Raw genomic sequence first — 27,519 nt, 5'->3', positions numbered from 1 at the left:
AGCCACTGCTAAGCCATGTGCCGAGGGCGACCTCGCCCTAGAGGGGGCGCCTTTTTCTAATTTGCACAGAGGTGCGGTGCATCAGGATGGCCTTGGTGATTAAAAAGGTCGGTCAAGGTGGGTCAGGAGGTTTGCACGACGGCTCTGCCCCTTCTCGGTGTGTGACCTGGGACGGGCCACTTCACCTCTCTGTACCTCAGTTTCCTCATCATAACCAGGGCTGCAGAGAACAAATGGGACAAGCCGGACCGGACAGGCAAAGTCCTGGGAAGGCACCTGGAGCAGAGGAAGTGTCCTCAGAGGTCGGCTGTGCTCGCTGCTGCCACCAAGTGGTTGGGGAGGGAAAGGCAAGGGAATCAGTGAGGGGGCCAGGCCAGGGGCCTGGGGCTGGCCACCAGATGGACAGGACCGGGCCAGTCAAGTCAGGTGGACCCAGGTTTGAAACTAATCCTGCAGATCAGTGACTGAAGGGCAACTGCCAAGCGCCTCTCTTAGATTGTAACTCCTGCCTCACTGGGCCACTGTAGGGACAGTGAGATGAGGGGTGACGCACAGTAGGTGCTCATTAAATGATTGCTCCCTTCTTCCCAAGATGGCAGCTGAGCTGCACAGCCAGGGCGGAACTGAGGCTGAGGCCTCGGAAGGCCCGTGCAGCTCCCAGGCCTCCTGGGTATGGAAGGGTCCCAGAGATGAGTCGGGGCCCCAAGGCCCCTTGACAGGGCCTAGTGGCAGCACGCCTCATCCTGTCTCTTGAACCAGAGGTCATGTGAGTGTCGCCTCCATCCCAATCAGAGCACTGCTCTACCCTAGGCCACCCAAACCCACGGAAGAGGTTCTACTTGGGCCCCAGAATGCAAACAGCCAAAGGTAGCTGGAAACTAACTGCAAAATTTATTCCAGGGCTGCAGGGGCTGGGAGATTCGTAAGAGCACTTCTCGTTTGGGGCTGTGGGTCTCCGGCCTTGGCGGGGGCACACACTTCGGTGGGCAGGGGCAGGGGCTGAAACAGGGTAGTGGAAGGCAGGGAGGCAGGGATGCCCAGTTATCTCCAACTGGGCAGGCTCAGCATAAGCTGCATGGCAGGGTGAAAGCAGGAAAGGCAGTGGACGCCCAGCCCAGGGGCGGAGGGCAGCCGAGGCCTCTCCCTGGTGCCTGGCCCTGGAGAGTGTCTTTCAGGACTAAAGGCAGAAGGCCAGGGAGTCGAGGCCCAGCTTCAAGGGTTTGCAGCAAGGGACCCAATGGGACAGGGCCAATGAGGGAGGAGTTTGTCTGCAGTGTCCCTGATCTGGAGAACCATAGGCCCTCCCCGAGGTCCCCCATATTCCCACCCGCAGAGACTCTGAGGCCCCCACAGGGCATGATCCTGTTCACTGAGTGGTGTGTGTGTGGGATGGGGGGAGCCAGAGCTCTTCTCTGGACTGGAATAGGGGCTCAGAAGCAGACCCAGCACCACCAATGGGGTACTTGGTATGAGGGTGTTTGGGAAGAAACCATGGGCTGTACTTGGTGCTAATCCCCAAACTCCAACCTCAGTCCTCAAATCTGTCCCCTACGCCCCACATACACACCTTTGAAGGACTATCTAGATTAAAAAACAAAACAAAACAAAACAAAAACCTCTGGACTACAGCCTTGCAGATAAATACCAGCCTGGGCTGGCCAAGTGTGGGTGGGGTTAGAATGTCGATTGTGTCAAACTCCTCTGGTTGGAGAGAGAGAGAAAGATGATTGTAGCAAAATTCTTTTCAGATAATGTGTCAAAGTCCTCGCCTGCAGAAGTCAAACGGGGCAGAGGGCTAAGGAGGAAGTCTCTTTGTCCTAATCATTCTCCCAGTGTCCCCTAGGGCTTAACAGTCCCTGTTCAATTTTGCAAACTCAGTTATCCCTAGTTTACAAAACAGAAGACCTCCCTCCTGGTCCCTCTGAAGGGGGGCTCCAGAACCAGGTGATGCTCACTCAACCTCTTTCTGCTTCTGTATCCAGGAGAGGGGGAAGGGATGACCTCTGACCCAAGGGACATCGAGGTCCACCAGGGATTCCTGTACCTCCCCCCTGGACCTGTGCTCCGGACTCCAGGACAGACAACTGGGAGCTGGGAGCAGGAAGAGGGGAAGGGGGTGGTTAGCAGCCACCTCCTTGGGGCACACTGACTGGCAGGCAAGTGCCAGGGGCTAGTGAGGGCCACCCCACCTCAGCCAGGCTCTGCCCGCCTGCACCCACTTCCCAAACACGGGGCTTCAGAGAGCTCAGGGGAGCAGCCTACATGATGGGGCTCCTGTGTCGGCATAATAAAATAAACCATCTAGAGGGCCGCGGGGTGGCTGCGACCCCTCCCCCAGCCCGGGTCCCAGCCCCACCCAGCCCGGATCAAGTCTGCTTGGCCTGCAGCATCTCGATGAGCAGGTTGTTGCGGGGCATCTCGTTGCCCAGGTGCTTGTGGTACAGGTATTCCTTGGCCTGCATGCTCAGCGCCCTCACCTCCACCAGGCACAGCAGCAGCTGCTGGAACTTGTCCCCGCAGTGCGGGTAGTGGCACAGGGTGTAGTCAAGCAGGGCGGCGTTGGCCTTCTCCTGAGCGTCCTTCACCAGGCCGTGGTTGTTCAGGAACTTCACATCTGCAAAGGGAGAGCTCCGTCACCATCGCCCGCCCATCGCGTCATCAGGAGTCACCCGTGTCACCAACAGCCCTAGGATCATCAAAGACGTGGGCCCTGCGCCCCTCGACGACGCAAGCACAGTCTCCCCGTCACCACCACGGTCGATGAACACTGCCAGCCTCATCGGTCACCGGTACTGACATCCCTGTTTTCCCCAAACATGGCCACTGCTGCCGCCATCAAGCAAACCTCGGCCATTTCTGTCGCCGCCACCACCGCCACCGCCTTCATCGCCAGAGCTGAACACCGCCACCATCAGCAGTCACCAGTGCCAACCTCCCTGTGGTTGTCACAAACACAGCCACCAACGCCATCGACCGCCCGACCACGATCACCTGTCCCCGTCGGTACGGTCGTTGTCATCATCGCGGCGGTCATAATGAACACCTCCATCATCGCCAAGCCCGTCGCCAACCTCACCAGGTGTGACCCTGGCCACGTTTTTTACCCTCTCAGTTTCCTCATCTGTAAAACGAGGGTGACAGTAGTGCCTACTTCACAAGATCGTCGAGAGAGCCTCGTGCTCAGAACGGCGTCCGGCGCCTGTTAAGGCCCGATTCGTTACCATGTATTGCGCCACGGCCATGATCGACACCGTCCCCATCCGCATCATCAAAACCATCCTGTCGCCATCATCGCCATGGCGGTCGCTCTCAGCACCACCACCCGCCACAATCATCACTGTCCCCGTCACCAGAAATGCACACTGTGAGTGGGAGGGCCCCGTCTCGAGGCTGCGAGGCGCACGCACTGCTGTGGCCCCATTCCACAGAGTGACAGGCGCTCCGACCAATCAAGAGGCTGCAGCGCCACAAGGGGATTCTCCCATGAGGCCATGGGAGACCGTAGATGTTCACCACAGCAGTTTTTTGCGGCGATGGGGAGGTGGCCTGGATGGCCATGTGGTAGCCGCATCCCCAGCGAGCAGATATATATAACACACAGGGCAATGGATGGGTCTTTAAAAGCGTGAGGCTGAGTGGAAAAAAAACAAAGAAACAAATAACAAACAACAACAACAAAAAACAGGTAAACCCAGAACGAGGTCTAAAAGGCAAAAATCTCTACATAGTTAAAACGCTAGTCCACGGAGCAGGCATGTTACGTAAGAGCAGGGACAAACGGGATCCGAGCCACACACGGAGGAGCAGTTGCCCATGGGAGGGAGAGAGGGGTGGGTGGCTCCACGTGAACCAGTGATTCTTGGTGCCATGAACAAGAAAAGCGTGACCAACGCACCCTCTACACCCGAGGTCCGGTGAAGAGACAAAAAAAACAAAGTGTCTTTGGGGTGAGACGGATGGGGGTTCAAATCCGAGCCCACCATTTAGGAGGCCTGTGCCCACTCATGTGTGACCAGAAAGGACTTCTTCCTCTCTGAAAGGGGCCGCACCCACCTTGCAGGGGCAAGACCATGGGTGCAGGGGCCGGTGCACGTGCCTGGCCCCCAGGGGTGCCCAGAGAGGGTCGGCTTCTTGTCGCATGAGTCCCCGTCCCAGCTCACAAGCTTGCAGCTAGTGCCCCGCCTGGAGGCTGAGGGCCAGCAGGACTGGTCACCCCGTCCCCAAATCCCAGCCTGGCCTTGCCTAGGATTGCGGTTTGGGGCAGCCCAGAAAATGGCCATCGATTTGGGTGCCCTCCGCCCCCCTCCCTCCTAGCCCTGCTGCCGCGGGGGAGTCGGGAGCCCAGCATGTGCAGCCAGTGGGCCTTCTAATCCCTCTTAACACCCACTGCGCTGGGAGAGCTCTATGCTCCTGGCAACCCTGATCCCCAGCCGCCCCCGGTGCGCCCGCGGAGGCCAGAGATGTCCAAAGGCGGATTTAGGGAAACCGGAGCCGGCCCGGGGCGAGCGGCAGGACCTGGCCCCGACCTCCACCCCCACTCCCACTGCCGTAAGCCTGGGTCATTTTCTTCCTCACCTCCATGGATCACCATTAGCCCATAAAGCACCTGTGCACCCACTAGAAAGAAAACCCCCTTCTCCACAGAAAGACAGCTTGATGAGGGGCAGGCAAGCTGATCTCAGCCCCTTCTGTCCCCTGCCTGGGTCCCCTCCTGCAGTGACCAACCTGCCCAGCTGTTCAGAGCAGCCCTGCTCCTACCCTGGGCTGCCCCAGACACACTCAAAGGTCATGGGAAGTCCCCGCCACCTAGCCCCATCCCTACCCCAGCCTCTTTCCATACTCTCAATACCGTCCCCTCTACCTTCGCACCCCTCCCCACCATCCCTGGAGCTGCCAGTTCTTCCGATTGTCTTCTGACAATTCGCGATAGGTGGCTGAGGGTCCAGAAAAGGGTAGGGGCCGGCTCAAGGCCACACAGCAGTAAAGGGGCCCGGAGGAAAGCACTGGGGGTGAGGGAAGACTGGCTGGGGTGCTGCAGTGGAGGCAGGGAGGGGAGGGGGCTGGGGGCCCGAGCCTCGGCTTTACCCGGATTTACTGTTCTCCGTAGCACCAGACCAGGGACAGCGGGCGGGGTACAGGGGTTGGGTGCAGAGCGGACAGTGCTCAGGGACAGCTCCCCTCCTATGGGTCCCGCAGCTCTCTGCAGACTGGAGACCCCCACTGTCCCCGCGAGGTGGGCTACAGGCCTGGGGAGGGAAGCACGGTCACTACTTAAGCCCCAACAGCCACAGTCCAAGTGGACCCAGCTTCCTGGGCACCGGCCAGACACCTTCCCCCCAGCTCTTGTTAGCACCCAGGGAGGCAGGAAGGGGCGTACCCCGGGGGGGGGGGGCGTTCCTGGAACACACAACAGATGCCAGAGTTCAGGTTCGAGCCCAGGTCTCTCTGGCTCCAAAGCCCTATGGGCAAGCAGGGATGGGGTCAAGATCGGACATCAGTTCCTGGGAGACTGGACATCGTGACATTACATTTCATGCAATCCAGGAGTCCCACCCAAGGGCCCATCTTGGGGCCCTAGGTGTCGCCGGAGGGGCTACACTGGACTCCAAACGCAACTTCATCCTCATCTTGGAGACCTTTGTCAAGTCCCGCCCCTTCCCCCAGCCTCTCCGTGAGCCCATCTAAAGGGACTGTGTGAAGACTGTGGGATAACGGGTGTGTCAGAGCCAACACCCCACAGAACACCGTGCCCTTCTTCCATCAGACACAGGTCACACAAACCTAGAGGCGTCAGGGGTTCAAACCCCAGCTCCACCACCAGCTGGGTGACCTTAGTTAGGCACGTCCCTTCCCCTCTCAGAGCCTCAGTTTCCTGCGATCTGCAAAATCGGGGTAAATCCATTTCTCAGGGCTCCCAAGAACTGGACCCAATCTGTGCCTGGCACTGGGCCTTGAGCTGCCACAGGTTGGAGATGGGCACCTTCCAGAAAAGCCTGCGTGCACCCCCAAGCCCACTCTGCTCCCAGCAATCCCAGAGGTGGGAGACGGGTGGGGGCTGGGAGACGGCACCCCCCCCACCCCCGCCCCGGAGAGCAGCCCCGCTAGCTCTGCGGAGCTGGGGGCCCCCAGGTTCTCAGAAAAGCCCCCTTTTCACGGTTTAATTGAATATTTGAATAATCTTTTCATTCCAGCGAGGCATAAAGAATGTTGTCCCAATAGCGGTGACTCAGGCAGGCGCCCCCGCGCACAATGGCTCCTGGAGTGGGGCTGCTATTCAGGCCGCCTTTTGTTGGCGAGGAGCAGTGGGTAAATTGCAAACGCTTAAGGGAATGCTGCTGCCGCAGCCTCAATGCAAGTCAGGAAATCGAATGTTAGGTCAATCCATTAAGCTTCGATTAAGTCCTCTGCAGAACAATGCCAGCCGGGCCCATCTTCATAAACACCGTGATTGCCAGGAGAGAGGCACTAATTTTAATTAAACCTCCTTACCTGCCTCCCCGCCTGCCTGAGACGGCTCTTTACACACCAAATGGCACCCTTCTGCGGAGGCAGGCGAGAAGGAGGCGCTGAGTGGGCTGGAGGGCAGTCGGGTGGGGGGGGCTTGGGATGGGGGAGAGAGGGGAGACAGTCATCACAGGGGTCCAGGGTGTCCAGCCCAGGGAGGCGCTGTCCCAAGGGTGACATGTCCAGCGTGCCAGCCGGAGGTCAACGGGCAAGCGGCTGTCCCTCTCTGGCCCCGCTTCCCTTGGGGACCCAGGTCATGAGAGGCGCTCCCTCCCACCTTCCAGACCATGAGCAAATCAGCCCTCTCGTCTTGCCCAAACTCGTCCGCTTCAGCCGGGCCCCAGGTCTGGCCCCTTGCAGGGCCGGGGGCTGCCGCCCGCCATCCTCTTCCCACGCCACAGCTGGAAGCGCCTTGTGATGACACCAATCTGCCCATGCAGCTCCCTGCTGGAAACCCTTCCCAAGGGAAGCGGTGAGGCACTCGGCCGGGCACAGCTCAGCAGCCCCCTCTCCACCCGCTCCCTGCCCCACGGCCGCAGCAGACTTTCGGGGTTCCCCATACCTCCACACGAGCCGTCCCTTCGGGCTGGAACGCCCTTGTTGCTGCTTGCTTTGTTTCACCCAGAATACTCCTACTCATACCGTCAGGCCCAACACAGAGGCCCCTCCTCCAAGAAGCCTTCCTTGATATCCTAGGTGTGGTTGATTTCTCCTCTTTGGCTCAGCCCTAATGACCCTGGACGGCCCAGGCTCTTCTCCTAACCTGGAACGTGTCAGCCGATGGTGTCCGTGGCTCACATGACCTCCTCTCTCATTGTTCTCCCACGAGCCCAGGCAGGCCCAGGGCCCAAGGCCGCCTCCTGCCCTCACGGCCCCAACCTCACCAGGACTCCTGGCTGGCTCGGCCAGGCACTCCCCAACCCACCTCAGTCCCCAAAGGCCAGGCACTGTACCTGACACACAGCGTGCAATAGAGATGGAGACCGAGTCATTCATTCATTCATTCATTCATTCATTCACTCTATTCATTAACTTGTTCATTTGCTCGTTAACTTAGTAACGGTGGTTATAATGAGGGCAATACTGACACATATTCTGAGGTCCAGGCCATGCGCTGAGCACTTTGGGGAATTCTCTCATTAAATCCTCGTAGCAAGTTAAGGATTCTCATTATGGTCATTTTACGGATGGTGGCAATAGAGGCCCAGAGAATGGAGTGACTTGCTCAAGGGCACATAGCCAGAGAGAGAGTCCAGATATAGAATCCAGGTGGTCGGTCCCTAGTCCTCATTCCTACGCGCTGCCCCACCCTGCCTGGCACAGGTGCACACCTGCGCGCATACGTGTGCGCACACTCTCACTCCATCCTGCAGCTAAGCACTGAGCTCTCAGGCCCCAGCCGCCTCCCCTGGGAAACGGGACGAAGGTCAGCATGAAGAGGGGCAGGCACTCCTGGGCACGGCCCTCGCCTGGCCCGGGAGAAGAGGGCTGGGCTCAGCCGTGCTGTCCTCTGTACGGCCCGCAGGAGGGCAAGTCCCACACAGACCACCTGGTAGAGGCCAGAGCTGAGCTGGGGTTGGCCTCGCGTCCCCTGCACCTGGGGCTTTGGTGGGAAAAGAGCTGGGGGCCACAGGGCTGGTGCCTCAGGTCTCCGCCCAAGTAGTCTGCGAAGCCAAGACATTGCTCCTGTTCTGCAGGGGGCGCCCAAGGATAGATGGAGCCCTAGCCAAGGGGCCCGGTGGCTGGCAGTCCGCTCCGCACCCATCCCTCCCCAGGACCTCTCTCGTGTTGGCGGTCTGGTCAAGAACTATCACCTCACAAACCACCCAGACTGCGACAGATCCCACACGGCAATTCCATGCGCCCAGGCGCCACGCACCCCTCCGAAGCCCTCACGTCTCCACGTCCCCCCAGTCACTCCCCAATGACACGCAGACTCTTCACTTGCCGTGACACATAAAAACCCGCAAGCCTGTGAAAGTTCACAGTCTGCACGTGCGTGAAAACAAAGACACAAACACAAAGGCACGAACACACGTCTGACGCCTGGACTCCCCACACCCTAACCACAGCCACCCACGGCTTCTGCCGAGCAGGTCCCAAGTCCAGCAGCAAGCGGATGAGACTGGGAGGAAGGAAGGGGCTCGGGAAGCCGGAGACAGCCTGGCCTGGGCCCCTGAGGCTCTTCCGCGGGCCTCAGGCCGCGGCTCCTAACTGGCTGCCTAAGATTGGGCCCCCACCCCCCACCATGGTTGTCCCCTACCTACCCCTGCAGCCGTTCAGATAAACCCTCCAGCTTCCAGCCTGCTGCATCAGAACACCAGCCCAGGCACCCAGGCCCATGGCCACGGCCAGAGCACTGGACTGCCCACGGTCAGCACTTCACCGACCATGCCCTCCCAGCCTCGTCTTCCCTTCTGCTCCTGCCTCCCTCCACTCAAACCCTTGCCAGATGCCATCTGCCACAAAGACGATGTATCAATCCTGCCCCCTCCTCAGGCGACAAGGCATTTGTGACCCTCTGTTCCAACCTTCCACCCCATCTATTCCTCTGCCAAAGGATTTATCCCCCCAGCAAACTTGTACTTATCCTCCAAGGCCCTGCTCAGATGGTCCTCCTCCAGGAAGCCCTCCAGGCAGTGGCCTTGCTCCCCACCCTGGGTTCCCCATCTCTCTGTCCCAGCCCGGATGGTGCTGGCAGGAGGACTCTCCCAGACTGGGAGACAACACCTCTATGTTCATGTGTCACTAGGCACAGGGAGGGAGGGCACTGAAGATGGCTTTCTGGGTGAAGGGCAGGAGGTGGCCAGCCCGGTGAGGGCCCAGAAGAAGGGTGGAGACTGGACCGGCACAGGCTGCGTGGGTCGGGAAGGCGGTGGGAGGGAGACGCCAGAGCCCTGGGGAGCGGGGCGAGCTGTGGGGCTGGGCTCATGCTCTGCCCGCTCCCTGCATTTTTTTTTTTTTTAGCACTTGTTGCAATTTTCCAGGTTAGAACATTTTACTGACCTGTCTTCTAACATATATATTTTACTAATCATTTTATGTTCATTGTCTTTCTCCCCAAGAGAAGCTCAGTTCCCCGAAGATAGAGATTTGAGTCTTTTTTGTTTACTATGTATTCCTGATGCCTTGCACAGGGCAGTTAGTTGCTCAGCAGATGTTTGTTGAATGAATGAATGAATGAATGAATGAATGGAAGAGTGGATTGGCAAAGGGGTCTGGGCCCTAAAGAGCTCAGAGTCAGAATCTGGACCTCCTCCAGAGCAGGGAATTGGGAAAAACAAGGACCCCAGGAGGGCAGCCAGGGAGCAGACGCTCCTGAAATCACTCAGGCACCTTCTGGAGGAGGCATGGGCACTTTTCTTGGGCTTTCAGCCAGGAATTCACCAAATTCTCAGAAGGGGTCCTTGTTCCATGAAGAGAAAGTCTTAGACATTATCTTGGCCCTCTGGACTTTCGAACAAAAAAACCGAGGCCCAGAGAGAAAGCAAGTCCCACTCTGAGCACCAGCTCCCCGCACACCCTTATTCACTAAGGGAAGGGGTGCCTGCCTCACCGAGGCTCCAGTGCATTGCCTCATCTCGGGGGTCTCAACGCAGCCTGGCTGTCCACCTGCCCCCTTAGCGCACCCGCCAGGCCAGGCCCTGCTCAGCCCACTCACCAATAGCCCGTCTCGGGGGCTCAATGCCAGCCTGGCCGTCCACCTGCCCCCTGAGCGCGCCTGGCCAGGCCAGGCCCTGCTCAGCCCACTCACCGAGGCTGAAGAGGATGAGGAACTTGAGGCAGACGAACTCCTGGCGGTCCAGCTGCAGCGCGTGCAGCTGCAGCACCAGCTCCTGTGCCCGCAGCACCAGGCTGTGCAGCAGGGAGCCGGCCTGGGCGGCCACCGTGGTCAGCTCCACCTGGGAGGGCAGACGACTGGGGTCAGGGGTTGGGGGTCAGGGGTGGCGGGGCATGGGGCAGGAGCTCTAACCAGGGACCCAGGAAGGCATGGACGGGAAGCACCAGTCGGAGGCTGGGCATCAGCGTGTCCGGACCTGGAGCTGAGCCAAGTGGGGGCAGCAGCTCCTCAGGCCCCGGGAACCCTCCCAGCCCTGATACCCAGGGCCCAGGCTTCTCAGCCCTCCTCAAACTGCCGGCCCGGAGCTGAGGGCCCCTGTGGCAGCAGAGCCGCCCCCAGGCAGGTGGGTGCAGAGGGAGAGCTGAAGGGTCCTTCACGCATAAAGAGCCACTGCCAGGCCCAGTGGTACGAGATGCTTTCGTGTTTTGCGTGGTGTCTGCAGCGAATACCATGTCGTGCTGGGTGTGGGGGCAGGCGCAGGGAAGGTCTGCCTGGGCACACGTGGGTATGGCCGCCGGCGCCCACTCCTGGGCATCCGGCCTGCGGATGCGGCCACCCCTCAGCTCACGTCCACACACGTGCACACTCACAGCATCGCCTGTCTACTTCATAACGTGGACACACCCACACACCCTTGTACGGTCACATCGCTGGGCGGCACAGACACACGTACACCCAGGTATTTGTTTCCACCGACATGGCGACAAGCAGATCTCGACATCCGCACATTTATGCGTGTAGAGATATTTGCACAACAAAATACAGGCAAACACACTCATACACACATACACACACTCATACACACACACTCATACACACACACTCATACACACACACACACCCACACACACACACGCACACACACACACGCAGAACATTCCCATGGCCTCAGAGACTTTGCCGGGCATGTGGACACAGGTTAACACACACACACACACTCATACCTCAGACTCCTCATTTGCATTCACAGGTGGTCTCAATGTCACACCCTTGAGACCAACTGTCCCCAGGCCCTGGATGGCTTGAGACACCCAGTGTGAGAACGGAGGATAAGGACAGAAGGACAGAGGTCCTGGGATGGAGGCGGGGGGCGGGGAGCAGGGCCTCAGTCTCCCGCCCCCACCCAGAGCACCCACGAAGCCCACTCCTCCGATATACCCCCTGGGAGTGACGTCCCTCCCTGCACGGCTGGACCTGGGCATCCACCTCCCTCCTTCCATCCATCTCCCCTACACCTCCTCTGACCGGCTGAGGTCCTCCTCCTTGAATGGTGCCCCCCCCCCGAGGTCCCCAACATTCCGAGCTGTGGGTGGCTGCCTCGCTTCCTGCTCAGCTCCCACCTCGTCCCCCTTCGTGCGCCTCCCCAAACCTGGCCACGTCCTTCCGCACTGGGAACCCTCTTGTTGCTCCCTGCTCCGTTTCCGGAACGTCTTTGCCCTGGGCTCCCATCCTGGCCTCTAAGTCTCTAATCTGAGCTCTTTGGGGCCCAGACCCCTCTTCCCATTCATTCATTCATTCATTCATGCAGGATTTAGGTCCTGCAAGGTCTTGTCCAACCTAGTATGTAGCAACCCCTCCAGCCTATGGCTTATCTTCTCCCACCCACAGTCTAGCATGCCAGCGGCTCCTGGTGGCTCTGGAGTTCTAAACATCCCTCTCTGAGACTCTGTTCACGCTCCCTCCTCTGCCTGCGGTGGAAGTGGGGGCTGTGCGCCACCTCCTTTCACCACCTGCCCAACCCCTACTATATTCTCAAGACCCAGTGCCACCGTGACCTCCTCCAAGAGCCTCCCTGATCCTCCCCACATCCCTGAGCTGCTTCCCCCAGACCAGGGTTCCTAGGGGCTGCCTCCTCTCAAGGCCATGGCCAGGGCTAATATTCCCATAAACATTCCATGAACTTGGGGAAAGGGCTGATATTCAGGGTGCCCAGGGCCAGCCCTGCAGAGGCCTGGGACCTCTTTTGCGCCCAGAATGCTGGACGTGCACAGTGGGGGTAAGGTGGGGCGTGGTAGGGTCCGGTCACCTCCTGCCCGGTGACCAGCAGGATGCTGCCCTCCTTGCCATGCTGGATCTGGCGGTAGATGTGGTCGAACACCAGCAGCTCACTCCAGCAGTTCTGCAGCAATGTCATCTGGTCAGCCACCTGCAAGAGAGGGGCACAGCGGGGTCCAGCAGCGTCCAGCCAGGGACCTCCCTCCGACCCCTCCTCCCGACGCTCGGTTCCGAGGCTCGGCTGGGTATGTGGCCTGGACAAGCTGCTTAACCCCTCTGTCTGTGCTCGGTTTGCCCACCTCTTTGGTTCACCGAAGCGTGGCAGGGGCGTCTAACAAAATAGTAAGAGGGTCCAGCAGACATGCTTGGGACTCGGGTGGGCCTGGCTTCAGGCCCCAGCTCTGCCTCTTAACCAGGGGCATGACCTCAGGCGGGTTCTATAAGCTTTCCGGGCCTCGGTTTCCTCATCTGTAGAGTGGGCGAAGTATTAAAAGGTGGCCTGGCGCACAAGCGCTCAGTCAATGTCAGCGCACAACGTCCAGGGGAGAGCCTTGTGAAGGGCTCCTTAGAATGATTAACTTTATGTGCCCATTCGGCCTGTGGTCACGCCTCTAACAACCTCAACAGCTCAAGAGACGAGCCGTAAGGAGGAAGCGGACGGCTTCCCTCGGGCCTCGTGCACCCCTCCGCTCCACTCCAACGCCCTGTGAGGTGGGTCGAGTGGTTATCTGGATCTATGGAGAGACGCTACTGAGCCCAGAAATGTCAAGTAACTTGCCCACGGTCACACAGCTTGGGCAAGTTACTTGACACGCAGAGCCGCCAGGCTCAGGACTCCCTGGGCTGGCCTGGGGGTCGGCCCAAGGAGTGGGCCGGTGGGTGGCAGCAGTCTGATGTCTGAAATGGGATCAGAACAGTGACAGACAGTCGGTTCTGCACACCGAGGCGCGGTCGGGGCCCTGGGCGCACGGGCGGGACTGCCCCGGGCAGGTGTCCTTCCTCTCTGGACACCCGTAACGGTAGCGAGTGGGACTCTGAAGCGTGGGATGCCAGGGCCAGAAGCGCCCCGAGGGGTGCATGCCCCGACCTAAACTCCTGTTTTTCAGGTGAAGAATCTGCCACTCGGAGATGGCGAGGGACCTTCCTGGGATCACAGCGGGAGAGCCGGGCCAGGCCCGCGGTAGGCATTCTCAGCCCACAGCTCCCCACAGTGACTAATACTAAGCCCTCCTAGGTGTTCGGTGCCGCCGGGCCCTGCGGGTCCTCCCAGGAAGACACAGTGCGGACTCCGGTCCCTCTCAGCCTCTGCGGCTCATCGGCTAGCCACCCTGTACTCAGCAGGTACCTTCCAGTCACAGTGACCTAGGCACCTTCCTGGCCCCTGCCCTGAGGCAAACCATGATAGCAAACAGTCATTGCACCGCAGCTCCACAGCCCTGTGAGGTGGGTCGAGTGGTTATCTGGATCTATGGAGAGACGATACCGCACCCAGAGATGTCGAGCAACTTGCCCAGGGTCACACAGCTCTGTCTGGCTCCAGATGCGTGTTCTTAGGCACTGGGTGTGAAATAAGACCCACCCTTGCCACCCAGGAGTGCATGATGCACTCTTCACCTACCCGACGAAGCCCCCGCCAACCCTTCCTCCCTCCTTTGCGCCCTCGTCATCCTTTGCACGCGGCACCTACAACGTCTGACAGCATTCATTCTTGCTTCTGCCTTCCCCAGCAGCTGTGAGGTCTGGGAGGGCAGGACTGGGCCCCCATAGGAGGGGTCAGTGAGCAGTTGATAAACGAATATGCTCCTCAAGACATTCACAGAGAGCCCAGAGGAACCACGCCCAACCTGAAGGCCAGAGGGGTCTAGACAGGTCCTGGTCTGAGAGCAACTGGCCCAGGCCTAATAAGTGGCTCCCTTTTCTGGGGGGTAGAAGCAACCCCCACTCCCTCTGTTCCCTTCCTCTCTTGGAGGTGGCCCTAGGGCCTGTCCTCAGGCAGACAGCAGGAGAGAAAAAGTGGACAAAGAGCTAAGTGAGTAGCTGCACACACAATCAGACCTCCGCCAGGCCTCTCCTGCAGCCCCTTCCCCAGCCCACACGACAGAGGACCGGGGTAGGGGGTCAGCCTCTAGCCTGCTCTGAGTCCCCAGCCTCATGTCCTCCCTTTCCTCCCCTGACCTCCATGTCAAGAACCCATACCTCTCCCTGCTCTCCAACAGAAACTTCTTCACCGCCCCATCACAATGAGAGCAGGAACCCAGGCAGGGGGACCCCAGGCTCGGCTGCAGTCAGCCTGGACTGGAGGGGCCAGGAGAGACTGAGAACTGGGCAAGGCAGAATCACAGCCGTCTCCCCTTATCTCAGCTGATCTCTCCTCCGGAAGAACCCGGAGAGCTGGCAGGAGGCCTCTGCACCACAGTCCCCAAGGAGGGAGGCAAGGCTCAGTGAGTGCCTGTGACTGGCCCCAGCTCCAACATGGCCAAGACTCCTCACCCCTGCCCTAGCGACACTCTGCCCATATTCCAGATAAGGGAACAGAGGCTCACCTCAGGTAAGACACAGGGAGCTAGGCTCTGCCCGAATGCCCCTGACTGGGCCAGTCATGGGGCAGGGGATGTGCTGGGCACTGCCCGAGGCCCAGTGTGGCCACAGAGTCACACTGGCCCACCTTGGGCAACCCAGAAGGAGGCAGAGCGGGAGGGAGGATGTGAGGGTCTGGTCTCTACCCCCCACCCATGGGGGCCCTTGGGAGCAGACATCCTTGTGCCCAGATTGAAGGAACAGGGGGCGGGGAGATGGAAGAGCGAAAGATAAGGGGAAGAATTAGGAGATAAGCAGGCTAAGCCTCGGGGAGAAAGCAGAAGGGGTCACAGTGACCCGGCTGGCCAAGCCCTGGGAGCAGACTCTGCACCCGGACCTCAGGCCCCGGGAGTGGGGGTGACCCTGCCCAGCGGGGCTGATCGGGGCAGCAGGGGCAGAGAGACGCAATACGATGGCCGAGCTCTGGCACCCAGGGCCCTTTGTCTGATTTCCAGTTCAGCCGCACAACCCTTCTCTGCCCTAATTTCCCATTCTGAGAAGTGGGAAAGATAAATCCTACCTCTTTCAGTTAGAGAAAACACGTCCACACAGCAATGTCAGTTGCGAAGGGCCCTGTGGACCACGGCTGGCTCTCCTGGGGACGATGCCCCAGCCAGCATTCCCACCCCGCCCCCAGCCAAGGGATCGTTCCAGCTAGACTTCTCACTCGCTCGTCCCCTAAATGGACAGATGGACACATAAAGACACCAAACTCCTCAACACCCCCCACACAGATGAGCACACATGTGTGTGTACACACGCGCGCGCGCACACACTTCTCTTTTTAAAAGAAACCAGAGGGCTGTAGCTGCCAGTCCCTCTCCACAGGGAAGCAGGTGGCTCAGAGGCTCGCTTAACCACAGAGGGTTGGTTTCACCTTCCGTAAGTTTCTCCCTAAGCACAAGGTTCCTCCTCCGTCCCCAGGCCTCCCTGCCACCCTGGGAACAAGGACGTTTGCCGTCCCAGTGCTGGGGTCCCTTGTCGCCTGCCTGGCCTCTCTGCCCGGCCCACCGGCCATCCACCCCTCCTGCCGTCTGCCACAAATCTTCCTGGAGCCTTGACACTTTGCAGCCTGCCTCAGAGACGGGGTATTTATGGGTGCGGGGCTGACCTCCCTCCCGGCAGGCCCCCCCGCCCCGAAGCCCCCTGGGGTCTGATCAGTCTGGAGGCCGAAGGCCGGCGGGCTCTGTAATTCTCCAGGGGCTGACATGCCACGGGCCGGCCACGGTGCTCTCCTGGCCGAGTAGTCAGCGGGCCCGTCGTTAGTCAGCCCAGGACTGACAGAGTTACTGCCGCTTAAATGAAACCATATATCTGAGCAGTTAAGTCTGCTGCTAACCGGGGGCCTCGGAGCGGGACGTTGGGGGTGAACTGATGTCGAGATGGGTCATTAGGCACTCTTGGCCCCTGCCTCCCCCTCCTTGATTCCTGTCTTGCATCCTCCCAGCCTGTCCTTCACGGGGACTATCCAAACAGGCTGTCTGTCTGGGCCTACACACTGCCCCCCCCCCCCCCGCTCCCACTGAGCAGCAGGTACAGGTGGGTTTTCACTACCTGGCACGTACGCAGTTACTTTCTAAGCCCAGGGCGAGCTGGGCCTCTTCTCCCAGAGCTCTGGCGCGCTCAGAGGAGCACGGACACCATGTATCTTTTCTCGCTCTTCCTAGCCAGGCCTGTATCTACCTGCAAGGGTAAATTAAAGCGTATAGCAGCAGAAAAGACAGGAAGGAAGGGAGCTGCTGCTCCCGCCTACCGAATGCTTCCTGTGTGCCAAACGCTGTGCTAAAATCTTTACCTGTCCTGGCTCACTAAATCCTTACACCAGCCCCACGAAGAGGACATTGAAGCCCAGAGGAGTAATGCAACTTGCCCAGAATCACACACCTGGTGAGTGGCAGAGCTGGAAGTTACACACAGGCCTCTCTGATTCTGGCTTTCGCTACTAACGTCTGTCCACTGTCAGATCGAACATGCCATGATGTGTGATATGTAAAAATAGAGGCGGAGAGACAGCCAACGGAGGCGGGAAACAGGATGGAAGAGGAGAACCCCAAAAGGACATCTGGAGCCCCTAACATCCAGGTTCCCAGCATGCCTGACAGTTCGGCCAAGACTCCAGGCCCTCCCCTGGGCATCGAGACATCGTCGACATCATAGATGGCTCCGTGGACCTCTGGGAAGAGGATGAGGCCACAGCCGGCCTGGTAGACTGTCCATAACCCACCGCCAATGGACCCGTCTCCAGTCCGAGCTCTGCTTCTGACCCCGCCAACCTCTCCAGCCCTGCCTCATAGAACTACCTGGAACTCCCGTCACATGATGCCCTTCCACCCTCCTGGGCCTTAGGCTGTGCTGTTCTTACTTCCTGGAATGCCTTAATCTTTTCCGGCTGCTTTCTGGAAAGGCACAAATCAAAGAGGCTGTCCCTGACTTCCTTAGGTAGGGCCATCTGCCCTGCCACCAAGCTCCCTCTGCCCCTTCCCATTGCTCTGAGACCCCTGGATACCTAGCGATGGGATTATCTATGAGCATGTCTGTCCCCTGCCCTCGCCTGGCAGCCTCCTGGGTTCAATTCATTTCAATGTCCCCAGTGCCCAGCCTAAGGGGTGCCCACTCTCAGAGTTAGGGAGCCCCCTTTGCTGTCTGCTAAGATCGATCCTGCCTGGAGGTGGAGGATGAAAGGTCACCCAAAAGGGAGAACAGGGTCACTCAGCACTTCTCCCACTTCCCTGCCTCCCCACCTCTGGCTTTGCAAACAAACACCAGTGGACGGATCAGTGGACCTGCGGGGCAGAGGTTCCATATGGCTGATGAGAGGCCCTCTAGGGGCTGGGCTGGTACTTATTTGCAAGGCTTCTTTACAGAAAGTGGTGACCACGGTTCATATTCCTGGGCTTAATTCGGAGACTCTGGGAAGGGGAAGCAGGAAGGTTTGGACCACAGAGAATCCAGAAGCAGGAAAAAACACTCAGCAAAGCTGGGACAAAGGCCCTTCCCATCCTGCGTGAAAAACCCCGAGAGACTAGGAAGGCGGCCAGAGGAAGTGCCCTGCCCCTGGATCCAGGCTTCTGGAAGGCCGGGAATGCGCTGCTCCTCCTCCCTCTGCACAGGGGGCTCATGGGAAGTTTGGAGGGAAGCTGGCAACCAACCCAAGAGTCCTGGGATCCTCATCCCCCCAACAGCAGCCACGAGTGGCACAATCCATCTGGGATTGTTCAAGGCCCTGACTCTTGTCCCATCCACAAGGTCAGCTCAGAGAGGGGACGGGACTGAGATGACCCACCCCACGACACCTGGCATATCCCCAGGCCTTAGCCAAGACAGGCGCTCTACAGCAGAAGCAAGAGCCATCACCACCAATTGATGACTTCCCAGAGTAACCCAGCCCCCCAGCCCTGTGATGCCTCAAGGGTTCATAATGCCCACCCCCACCTATTCCCCTCATGCCCAGTCCAGCAGGCAGTGCCCCCGGCCCATCCGGCCACCTGCCCCTAGAGGAAGCCCAGGCCTGAATGGCGTCAGCACTGACAATGCTGCTCAAGGCTGCAGTGGCCCCAGCAGAGAGGGCAGCAGGTCCTGCTGTTTACACCCAGCCCCGGAACAGCCAGGGGGGCAGGCGAAAGACGACCGCTGATTGGCCTGGATAAAGAAGGCCTGTGCCTAGGCCGGGGAGGATGGGCCTTGGCCGAGCTTGGGGGCCTCTGAGGTTAGCAGAACACCCCGATCCTAGGGAGTCAGGGACGACAGGGGCAGCTGCCAGGCCTTTGGCCCTTCAAACCACTAGGCGGATGACTGGGAAGTTCTTTCTCGTCGGACCTCAGTTTCTCCCGACGCTTATTTGCCTGATTACTCTGGCTGCAAGTTGCTCAAACCAGGAGGGTGGAAGACTTAGAAGGATAAGAAGTTGGCCTCATCTAGATCAGTAGCTGGGCCTGCAATCCCCCATCTACCCTCCCACCCAGCTGCCCCTGCACACACAGACACGCAGACACACACACTTATACATGGGACCAACCATCATTCACAGGAGAGGCACAGACAGCAAGATCCTTTCAGTAGCTGGGAAGAAGAAGGCCCATAATCACCCCAAACTGAGATACTAAGACACTTATCTATGACATTTGAGGCCGGCGGAGATTGGTGGCTTCTCCAAATGGGAGGACAGGATGGGTTGGACCCTCTTCCTGACATTGGGCTGGGGCAGTCAGAGACAGTCTCCCAAGGACTCAGCTAGTCCTTTGGGAGCCCAGGTTCTCAGAGGAAGAGAGATAAGTGCCTGCAGAGACCCAGACAGACCGAGAGGCCTGGAGAAAGGCAGAGAAGCAGAGAGACAGCACATCAAGGGGAGAGAGAGAGACAACGGAAAGAAGCAGAGGCTGTGAGAGAGACTCAGCAACAGAGAAGGAGGGAGAGGATGGGTGTGAGCGGAGAGGCGGCAGAAAGACAAGGGAGCCTGCGATGGACCGGAACAGTCCTCAGTGTCTCTCCACCACCAGACTGTGCCTGAAGCCACTGGGCAGCATGGCCCCATCCAAGGAGTAACCAAGACTAAGGCTTGGGCAGCCAAGAGGACACCCCAGATCCAGCTGCCAGCCAGGTGGGAGGAGGGACTCACCTCCAGCTCCTTGAAGACCATGCACCTGCGTGCCCAGTCCACGATGGAGATGAAGGTCTGGTCAGCCATCCTGCACAGGAGGCCGAAGGGCGCAGGCTGGTCGGGGCGGCCTTTGGCAGGTTCCTGCAGGCAGCCCACGATGCGTGCCCGCACCTGGTCCTCATCAGGCTCCAGCTGTAGCAACTGCAGGATGAGCTCGGGCACGCCAGGCCCTCCGGAGAAGGGCTCTGGGTAGCCGTAGGGTGGCCCGGGCTGCGGTGGGCTGGCGTAGGGCTCTGGGTACTCAGACTTGATGGCACGGCCAGGGAAGGCAGGATAGAGGTAGCCAGCCAGGGGCCCGTGGGCACCAGGCATGGCCATGGGCAGTGCTGGGGCCCCAAAATCGCCCAGTGGCCCAGCAGGGGGACCAGAGGCCAAACCCTTGGGCTCTGGGGCGTGCAGGCCAGGGGGCAGCATGTAGTCCGGCGGGGGAGGGGGCGGCGGGGGCACCCCCACTGGGGGCCCCGTCTCCAGCTTGAAGCCATTTGCTCGAATCTGTGCCTTCTTCTGCTGCTTCAGGGCCCGGTCCCGCTTGTACATGGGCCCAAACTTGTTCCGGCCGCCCCGCATGCGGTCAGCACGCACAGCTGTGGGCAGAGGCGGCGGTCAGGCTCGCCCCCTTCGAACCAGCCTCCATACCGCCTCGTTCGCAGTCTTTCCCAAACAACCCATGTTGCTGCCCAGCTCAATACCATTTCACGGCTCCCTCTGCCCGCAGGGGAAGTCTGGCTGCTAAGCCTGGCACTCGAGGCCCTGTCCACCTTTCTGGGTTGTCCCTCATGAGACCCTGTGCTCCTTGCACTCCGCCTTACTCATCCGTTTGCTCCTTTCCTTGGCACTTCTTCCATCCTGCCTTTGATATTCCTTCTGCCTCAAACCCTTCCCTTCTCTCCTATCCCTGGCTCACCACCTCCATGAAGTGTTCTTGGATTCACCCAGGCAGAATTTACTGTCCTTGCTCCAGGTGTCCTGCCTCTGGCCCACTCTCATCCCGCTGAATGGCCATATGACCCAGGCCGAGAGCTCCTGGGGGCTCAGCGATAGGTTCAGGGGTACAGCACAGGTCCTGGCGGGGAGATGGTGACAGGAAGTGGGCCCTGGACAGCCTTATTCACAGCTGAGTCCCTGTATCCAGCTCCTTATGCACTGACTGGCCGGCTCTGTTGAAGCCCTATTACAAAATGACTCAAATTTGCCTTCACATTTGAAGCTGAATTTAGGGCTGGCCCAGGCTCCGTGCTGGAGGAAGGGACCTCCCTTGCTGACCAGATGTCCCTCTGCCTGGCCAAGAATATATCACCAGCTAGACTCGAATGCTGCACCTCTGCCCCAGCCCCTACTCAGATGGTACCCCACCCTGGGCTCCAGGAGAAGGGAGCGCAGAAAGGGATGTGTCTTGGGGACCTGTGCAGTCAGTCCCCTTGTCACCAGGGCGGGCAGCCCTCCTCCACCACCTCAGCCCCCCCCACCCCCCGGCTGTTTCCACAGCTCTAAACGACCAGTTCTCCCGGCCCCTTGGACCTGGATCTGGAGACCTGCGTTCTGGGGACAAGACAGGAGACCTCCCCTCCAGGAGTCCTTCCTCTAGGTGGCAGGACTTGTGGTCTCCAGCTCTCCCTTTACATTGTTTAAAAACTTTAGCCAACAGCTGCCTTCTCGGCACACAGCCCAGCTGGGGCCAGCAGGGTGGAAGCCTGTGACTGTCCACCCTCAAAGAGCTTGAGTCATTCCTGCTGAACTGTCTTGCCTTCCCTCTGGACCGAGAGCTGGGGGGTCGGGGGGGGGGCAGGCGAGGATGGGCCTGGGTTCTCTGGGGGCGAGTATTGCCGGCTCCCCAGCCCTCTCAGGGTCCAGCTAAAAACATGGTGGGAAGGAATTTCACCCGTGGAGTGAATGAACTGAGTGAATCCTGTGGATGGAAGAGCAGGTGAACGGCTGAGTGGGCTGGGTGTGTGGGGGCCAGACAGTGATGGTGGACGATCTCAGCACAGAGAACGATGATGGTAAGAATAACTAACCAGTTGAGCATTTACTGTGTGCCGGGCACGGTACTAGGAGCTTTTCATACAGTTCTCTCATTGAGTCAATGAGAAAGGCACTGCTATGGAGCCCCCGTTTCAGACGAGGAAACTGCAGCTCAGAGAGGTTAAGGAACTCACCTAATGTCACCCAGCCTGTACGTGCTGGCACTTGGACTTGAACTCCAGTAAAGGGATTGGCTCTGGCTGGCGTTGGGGGTCAGTGGGGTTGTTGCAGAACGTTTGGTAGAATGGGGAGCTCTGCGGGGCTCTGCCCTGTGCTCCCCACCGCCCTTAGGGGCGGGCCAGAGGCTCATCTCCCTGGAGTTCACTCTCAGACACTCCTCGACCCAACCCAGGCTGGTCCAGCATACATCCCTCCCCCTCCCCCGCAGAGATCGGCTCCACTGTCACGTGAGGGGCCAATCGCCGGGCCCTAGACACTTTAAGAAGGCCAGCGGCTCCCTCCCTCCACGCTGGTCTCACCGCACCCGGGTCCCTGCGGGAGGCCCGGGGTCGGGGGCCGGCCGCGGCGCGCGCACCTTCCAGGCGCATCCCCACCGTCAGGCACTTCTGGAAACGACAGAAGGGACAGCGCTTGCGCTGCGTCTTGTCGATCTTGCAGCTCTGGCTCTCGGTGCACGTGTAGTGCTTGTTGTTCTGCACCGTGCGCTTGAAGAAGCCCTGGGGGAGAGGGGGGGAGTCAGCGCGGGGGGAGCAGCCCCTTTCTGCCCCGCGAGCCCCTGCGCCCGCCAGCGCGCCCGTGCTACCCCCGCCGGCCCGCCGCGCGCTCACCTTGCAGCTCTCGCATGTGAGCAGCCCGTAGTGGTAGCCCGACACCTTGTCCCCGCACACGGGGCACAGCTCGTCCAGGTCCTCGTCGTACGAATACTCCATGCCCGCTGCGTCCGCCTGCGGAGCGAGGAGGGGTCAGCGCCGGCGGGACGGCGAGCGGCAGCAGCGCAGACCCCGGCCCCGTGGGGCGCGCAGCTCGGCGGCCGCACCCCCGCGGCGCCCTCCTCGTGCCGCGCCCGTGGCCCCCGGGACAGCGCCCTGGGCGAGGCCGCCCGACGCGGGCCACCCATTCGCGCGCCCTGCCCGGCCCGCGGCCTCCCCGGCCTGGTGCCCGCGCCCGCCCCGCGCTCCCCGCCCCTCCCGGGGGCTCCTCCCGCGCCGCCCCCGCCGAGCTGCAGCCTGGACCCTCGGATTCGATGCGCTTCGATCTGGATTCGTTTGCTGGAGAACAAAACCCCGATTCTGAGAAAACGAGATGCGGCTCGGCCGCGGTGGAGATGCCAGTGAACCCGGGCGGAGAGGGGTCCGAGGGTCCTGGGGTCCGACAGGGGCGAGGTGCGCAGAGACAGAGTCGGGGAGACACCGGGAGACGCGGGAGCGACGGACACGGACCGGCGCTGCCTAACGCAGTGAGGACCCCGGGGCGACAGACATGAAAAGCTGAGTGACAGAGACCCAGTGATGCCGACTCACAAAAACCCGGGGAGACGAGAAAGACGAGAGAGAGAGAGAGAGAGAGAGAGAGAGAGAGAGAGAGAGAGAGAGAGAGAGAGAGAGAGAGAGAGAGAGAAAGAGAATGAATCAGAGACGCTGAGAGACAGAGGCCGAAGGAGAAAACCTGGGAGGGACGGACGCGGAGCCGGAGACGCGGTGGTGACCGAGACAGATCGAGACACCGAGAGGCGACAGGAACCTGGGGAGACTGCGGCGCCCGGCCGGGGTCGGGACGCGACGCCGCGGGGAGGACGGCCGGCCGGACCGGGGCCCGAGTTCCGAGGCGGGGCCCCGCAGAGGCGGACCGGGTCGGGGGCTCGAGCCCAGCGGGGCGGCGGGCCCGAAGGCGGGGAGAGACAAAGCCCGCGGAGGCGACGGCGACGGCGACGCGAGGCGCAGCCCGTGCCACCGGGCCCGAGACGTCGGGCGGGAGCCGCGGGGAGCGCGCCGCGGAGGAGCGCCGGCGCGGGGCGCGGGGCGCGGGGCGCAGAGTCGCAGGCCCAGCGCGCAGACCTCGGGCGGAGGCCGAGCCCGAGGCGGGGGAGCGACCTCCGGCGGAGAGTCGAAGTCCCGAGGCGGGGAGCGCGCGGAGCCCGGGCCGGGAGGCGGGAAGGGGCGCGACGGGCCCGCGGCCCGCGCGGCGCCCACCCGGCGGCTCCTGCGAGCAGCGGCGCCCGCGTCCCGCCCGCGCGGAGCCCGCACCTTCCCGCAGCGCCGCCGCCGCCGCCGCCGGCGATGAGCCGCACCCGGGCGCAGCGCCGCACGCCCGCGATGACGGCCGCTCGGGCCGGGGGCGGGGAGGCGGGGGCGCGGGGCCTCGGCGCTCCCCCCACCCGCGCCTCCCCGCCCCCGCCGCCTCCAGGGCCGCTCCACGGCGCACCTGGGACCCGGGCCCCTCAGCCGCCAGTGCGCGCCGCGCAAACCCGCCGCGCCGGGCCCGGGGCCGGCCCCTCTATATTGGCGCGTGCGGTATCCGGGGGCGGAGGCCCGGCCCGCGTCCTCCCCACCCCAGGCCCGGCCCTCCCCCGCCACCGAGCCTGGCTCGCGCCTTTACCCTCGCCCTCTGGGCGCCCCATCCCCAGCCCAGCCCCCCGGCGCCCCGGCGCCTCGGAACCCGGGCAGGTGCTGGACCCTCGGGCCGGCGGGAAGAGGAGAGCCCCGGTTTGCCGATCCAGGTTAGAGGTGGCGAGGGCCACGCTGGGGGCCCTGGTCGTTGCGCGCTGTGGACGTGAGTGCGGGAGCAGCTGGGGGGCCAGCGGTCAAGGCACAGGCGCCCGGCGGGAAAGCGGGTTCTCGCCTCGGCCCGGGCGCGTTTCCTCGCGGGAGCCCGGATCGCACCGCCCCCCTCTCCCGCCCTCAGTCTCCTCATCTGCGAAGTGGGACTGGTGACTGGTCTTCCCCGAGGGCGGTCGTGCGTATGACCCGAAGTGGGGCCGGCCAAGCACATGGGTGTCGTGCGAGGCGACCGGTAAGTAGGATCCAGCCCGGAGACCCGGGCGAACCCTTGCTCCGCCGTGGGCCTCAGTCTGCGCAGCTGGAGATGAGAATCGTGGTCATCCCAAGCTACGAGTTTTCCGAGGTCTGGTGAGGACAGGGAGGCACCGAGGGAGAGGGAGCTCAGGGAGCAGCGCCTGGGGCAGGGGAGGCCCCTCGTCGCCCCGGGTCTGCTCTCCAACCGGGCTGCGGGCGGGGGAACGGAGAGCCCGGCGGCTCTGGGGACAAATGGGTCCCCCCGGGCCTGACGGGCTGAGCTACCGCTCTGGCCTGGAGAACGTCTATCCGGTCACTCTCGTTTTTTCAGATAAAAAAAGTTGAGATTCGAAAGAGAAAGGAGCCGTCCGGCAGCCTGTCCCCCGACCCCCCGCCGGGGCACCTAGGGTCCCAGAAAGTGGTGGGAGCAGCGAGGCCAAAAAGCCTCGGTCTTCAAGCCGCGAAATTACGCCATTGCGCAGCTGCAGCGACGCAAAGGCCCAGATCTGAAGGCTGTGACCCTTGGCCGCGCCGGCGTGGTCCGAGCCCCCGACCTCAGGCGTCTGTTGGAGCTGGTGCCTTGGTCCTGCGAGCCCGGCCCGCGCAGACCACCCCTCATGTCGCCCCGCGGAATGCAGGGCGGAATCTGGGGCCGACTTGCTGTGCAAGCTCCGACAGGTCTCTTCACTTCTCTGAGCCTCGGTTTCTCCGTGTATAAAATGAAAAAGATGGGCCCTCCAGAAGGGATTCTTTGGTTCCCATGCGATTCCATGGATGAATCTTGGGGAGGGGGGAGGACAGGGAGCCAGAGCTGGGGTTAGTTGCAGCCCCCCTCCACCCCAGACCCTGAGAAAGAACCAGAGCTGAGGTTGGGGGGGCCACTGCCTCTGAACAGCTCCCCATAAGGGAGGGGCCCTCGGAAAGAGGAAAACAGGAGTGGCACCTCCTCTGCAAGGGAGTGAAGGGGATTTAGGGGGACAGTGGGGTGGGGGTCCCCAGTTAGCCATTCTAGGGTAGAGCCCACCCGGTTGTCCTGGACAGTGTTGAGGAAGCCCTAGCAATGTGAACAGAGCCTGGGCTGGGGGGCCAGGTGGGGTGGGGGCTGGGCCCTGAGCCAGACCTCCCCCCTCCTCCTGCCTGCCCCCCCTCTTCCGGGGAGGGCTCCAGGGGACCCTCCAGGCTCCACTGCGTTTGCCTTTCAGCCCCGGGTTCCAGCTCATGTAGGGAATCGCAGCCCCTCACGTACCTGCCCAGGGAAGCAGACGCTGACCTGGCCCAGCTACTGACAGACTGACACTGCAGACAGACACGCGAACCCACAGAGACTCGGAGACATCCACAGAGACAGCGCAGGCACCCAGGCCAGGGGCCACGGCACACTCTCAGCCTGTGAGGCTCAGGCCAACACAGCCCTGTGAACATCGGCCACCGACAGACGGAGGGACACCCGCGGACCCCATAGATCCTGTCCCCACAGGCCTAGCTCCTCCCATCAGCCGCCCACGGAAAAAGAGGGGGTAGCACGGCGGGAAGGCGGGCCCGGGGAGACCCCAGGCCCCTTCTCTGCCCAGAGCAGCGGGCACCAGCCGCTCAGCAGGGCCAGGCAATGGCCAGCGCAGGCCGCAGGGAGGCACCGAGGAGGGAGGCTGGCCATTAGAGGCCTGGGCCCAGGCCCTCACTTACGGAGCGGAAGGCGAGCTCTCACGCCGGATGAGGGTGGACAGTGGGCACCGGGGGTCCCGGAGGAGGCTCCGGCGGCCCAGGTGGGGCAGTGGCGGCCGTGGGCACACGGGATCTCCTTCACGCCACGGCGGGCGGCAGGCGGACAGTAGGCTGGCCCTGTCCAACCGTCCTCCTCCTCCCCGCCCTGGGGGGGGCCACCAGAGGCCCAATTGGTCTCTGCCCCCACGTGACTCTGCAGGCCTCTCTCCTTCTTTGTTGGTGTTTCTCTTCATTTAGGTCTCTATTTTTTTTCTTCTCCTAAAAGAAGAAAAAAAATACCCCTATCTAACTGGGGGCCGCGGGTGGGGGCGGAGGCCAAGGCACTCTGGAGGCCTTGGCCAGCTGGCTGCTCCAGGCCGCTGTGGGAGCCCAGAGGCAGGGTCCCCTCGTAGGCGGGTAGGCAGCCCCGCTTGTTAGCGACTGGGTGGGAGTGGGGCCTGATTTATGGGCGGCTCCCCCACCCGGCCTGCAGCCCGGCCTCTCTCCCCTTGAATGGCTCCCTCCCTGGATCCTGGCCCGGCAGGGTCCGGTCTGGCCCAGGCATGGGAGTGGAGTCAGGTCGGGCTGGCGCGGAGGCAGGGGCATGGATGACTTGACCAGGTGGCCCTGCGACTTTGGCCTGGTCTTTTTACCCTTCCAGAAGGTGAAGAAAGGGAGAGGGGATGGAGAGGCAAGCAGGTGAGCTGACCGCCCACCTTCCGTGTGCATCCATGCTGGCTTTCTGAATGTTGCTCTCCACCGTGAGCTGCCGATGCTCCCAGTTGCTCTGTGGGAAAGTCGAGGCTGTGTCAGGTGGTTGGGTAAGGTGGCCCTGGGTTGGGCTGAGTGGGTAGCTAGGCCAGGAGAAGGTGGGACAAAGGGAGGGGGTTTTGTCTAGAAGGCCGAGCCTCTCCACGTAGCCGGGGATGTCCCTGTCCAATCTGCAGGCCCAAACAGTGCCTGAACTGTCCTGGGCCCGTCAGGGGGAGATGGCTGCTCTGTCCTGTCCCTCTCTTGAGCATTCCTGTGTTCATCTTACCTCCGCTGAGTGCACACTAGGTGCCAGGCACAGAAGAAAAGGGGCAAAAGGGGGAGAAGGCTCTGTCCTTGGAGGATTTACCCCACCCCCAGCCATCTATCCTGGGCAGGGGCTCAGGGGCGCCTTGGGGCAATCACTGTCGAGAGCCCCCCTTTATCTCAAGAAATAGGCAAATCACACAGAACACCTCATTTGGCTTAGGACGAAAGGG

The 27,519-nt window shown here is 61.3% G+C and overlaps 1 protein-coding gene across 3 annotated transcripts; it reads right to left on the bottom strand.

Annotated features, from left to right (window-relative positions):
* Window positions 1–795: 795 nt before the first annotated feature.
* Window positions 796–27,519, bottom strand: NR5A1 (nuclear receptor subfamily 5 group A member 1). 3 transcript variants are annotated; one of them, XM_016137419.2, is made up of 7 exons: window positions 26,252–27,519; window positions 22,385–22,501; window positions 22,132–22,273; window positions 19,533–20,158; window positions 12,372–12,491; window positions 10,259–10,406; window positions 796–2,614 (listed from the first exon to the last, which is right to left on the bottom strand). In XM_016137419.2, the coding sequence occupies exons 2-7, from the start codon at window positions 22,484–22,486 to the stop codon at window positions 2,367–2,369; spliced, it is 1,386 nt and encodes a 461-aa protein (XP_015992905.1). In that variant the 5' UTR covers window positions 22,487–22,501; window positions 26,252–27,519; the 3' UTR covers window positions 796–2,366. The 3 variants fall into 3 exon arrangements, with proteins under 3 accessions (XP_015992905.1, XP_015992906.1, XP_015992907.1); XM_016137420.2 differs by lacking the exon at window positions 26,252–27,519 and adding an exon at window positions 23,979–24,016; XM_016137421.2 differs by lacking the exon at window positions 26,252–27,519 and adding an exon at window positions 22,790–22,985.

The sequence above is a fragment of the Rousettus aegyptiacus genome, unplaced genomic scaffold (assembly GCF_014176215.1).
Source record: "Rousettus aegyptiacus isolate mRouAeg1 unplaced genomic scaffold, mRouAeg1.p scaffold_m13_p_3, whole genome shotgun sequence".
In the NCBI taxonomy this organism is placed as follows: Eukaryota; Metazoa; Chordata; class Mammalia; order Chiroptera; family Pteropodidae; genus Rousettus; species Rousettus aegyptiacus.
This window is presented reverse-complemented; position numbering and strand designations above follow the sequence as displayed.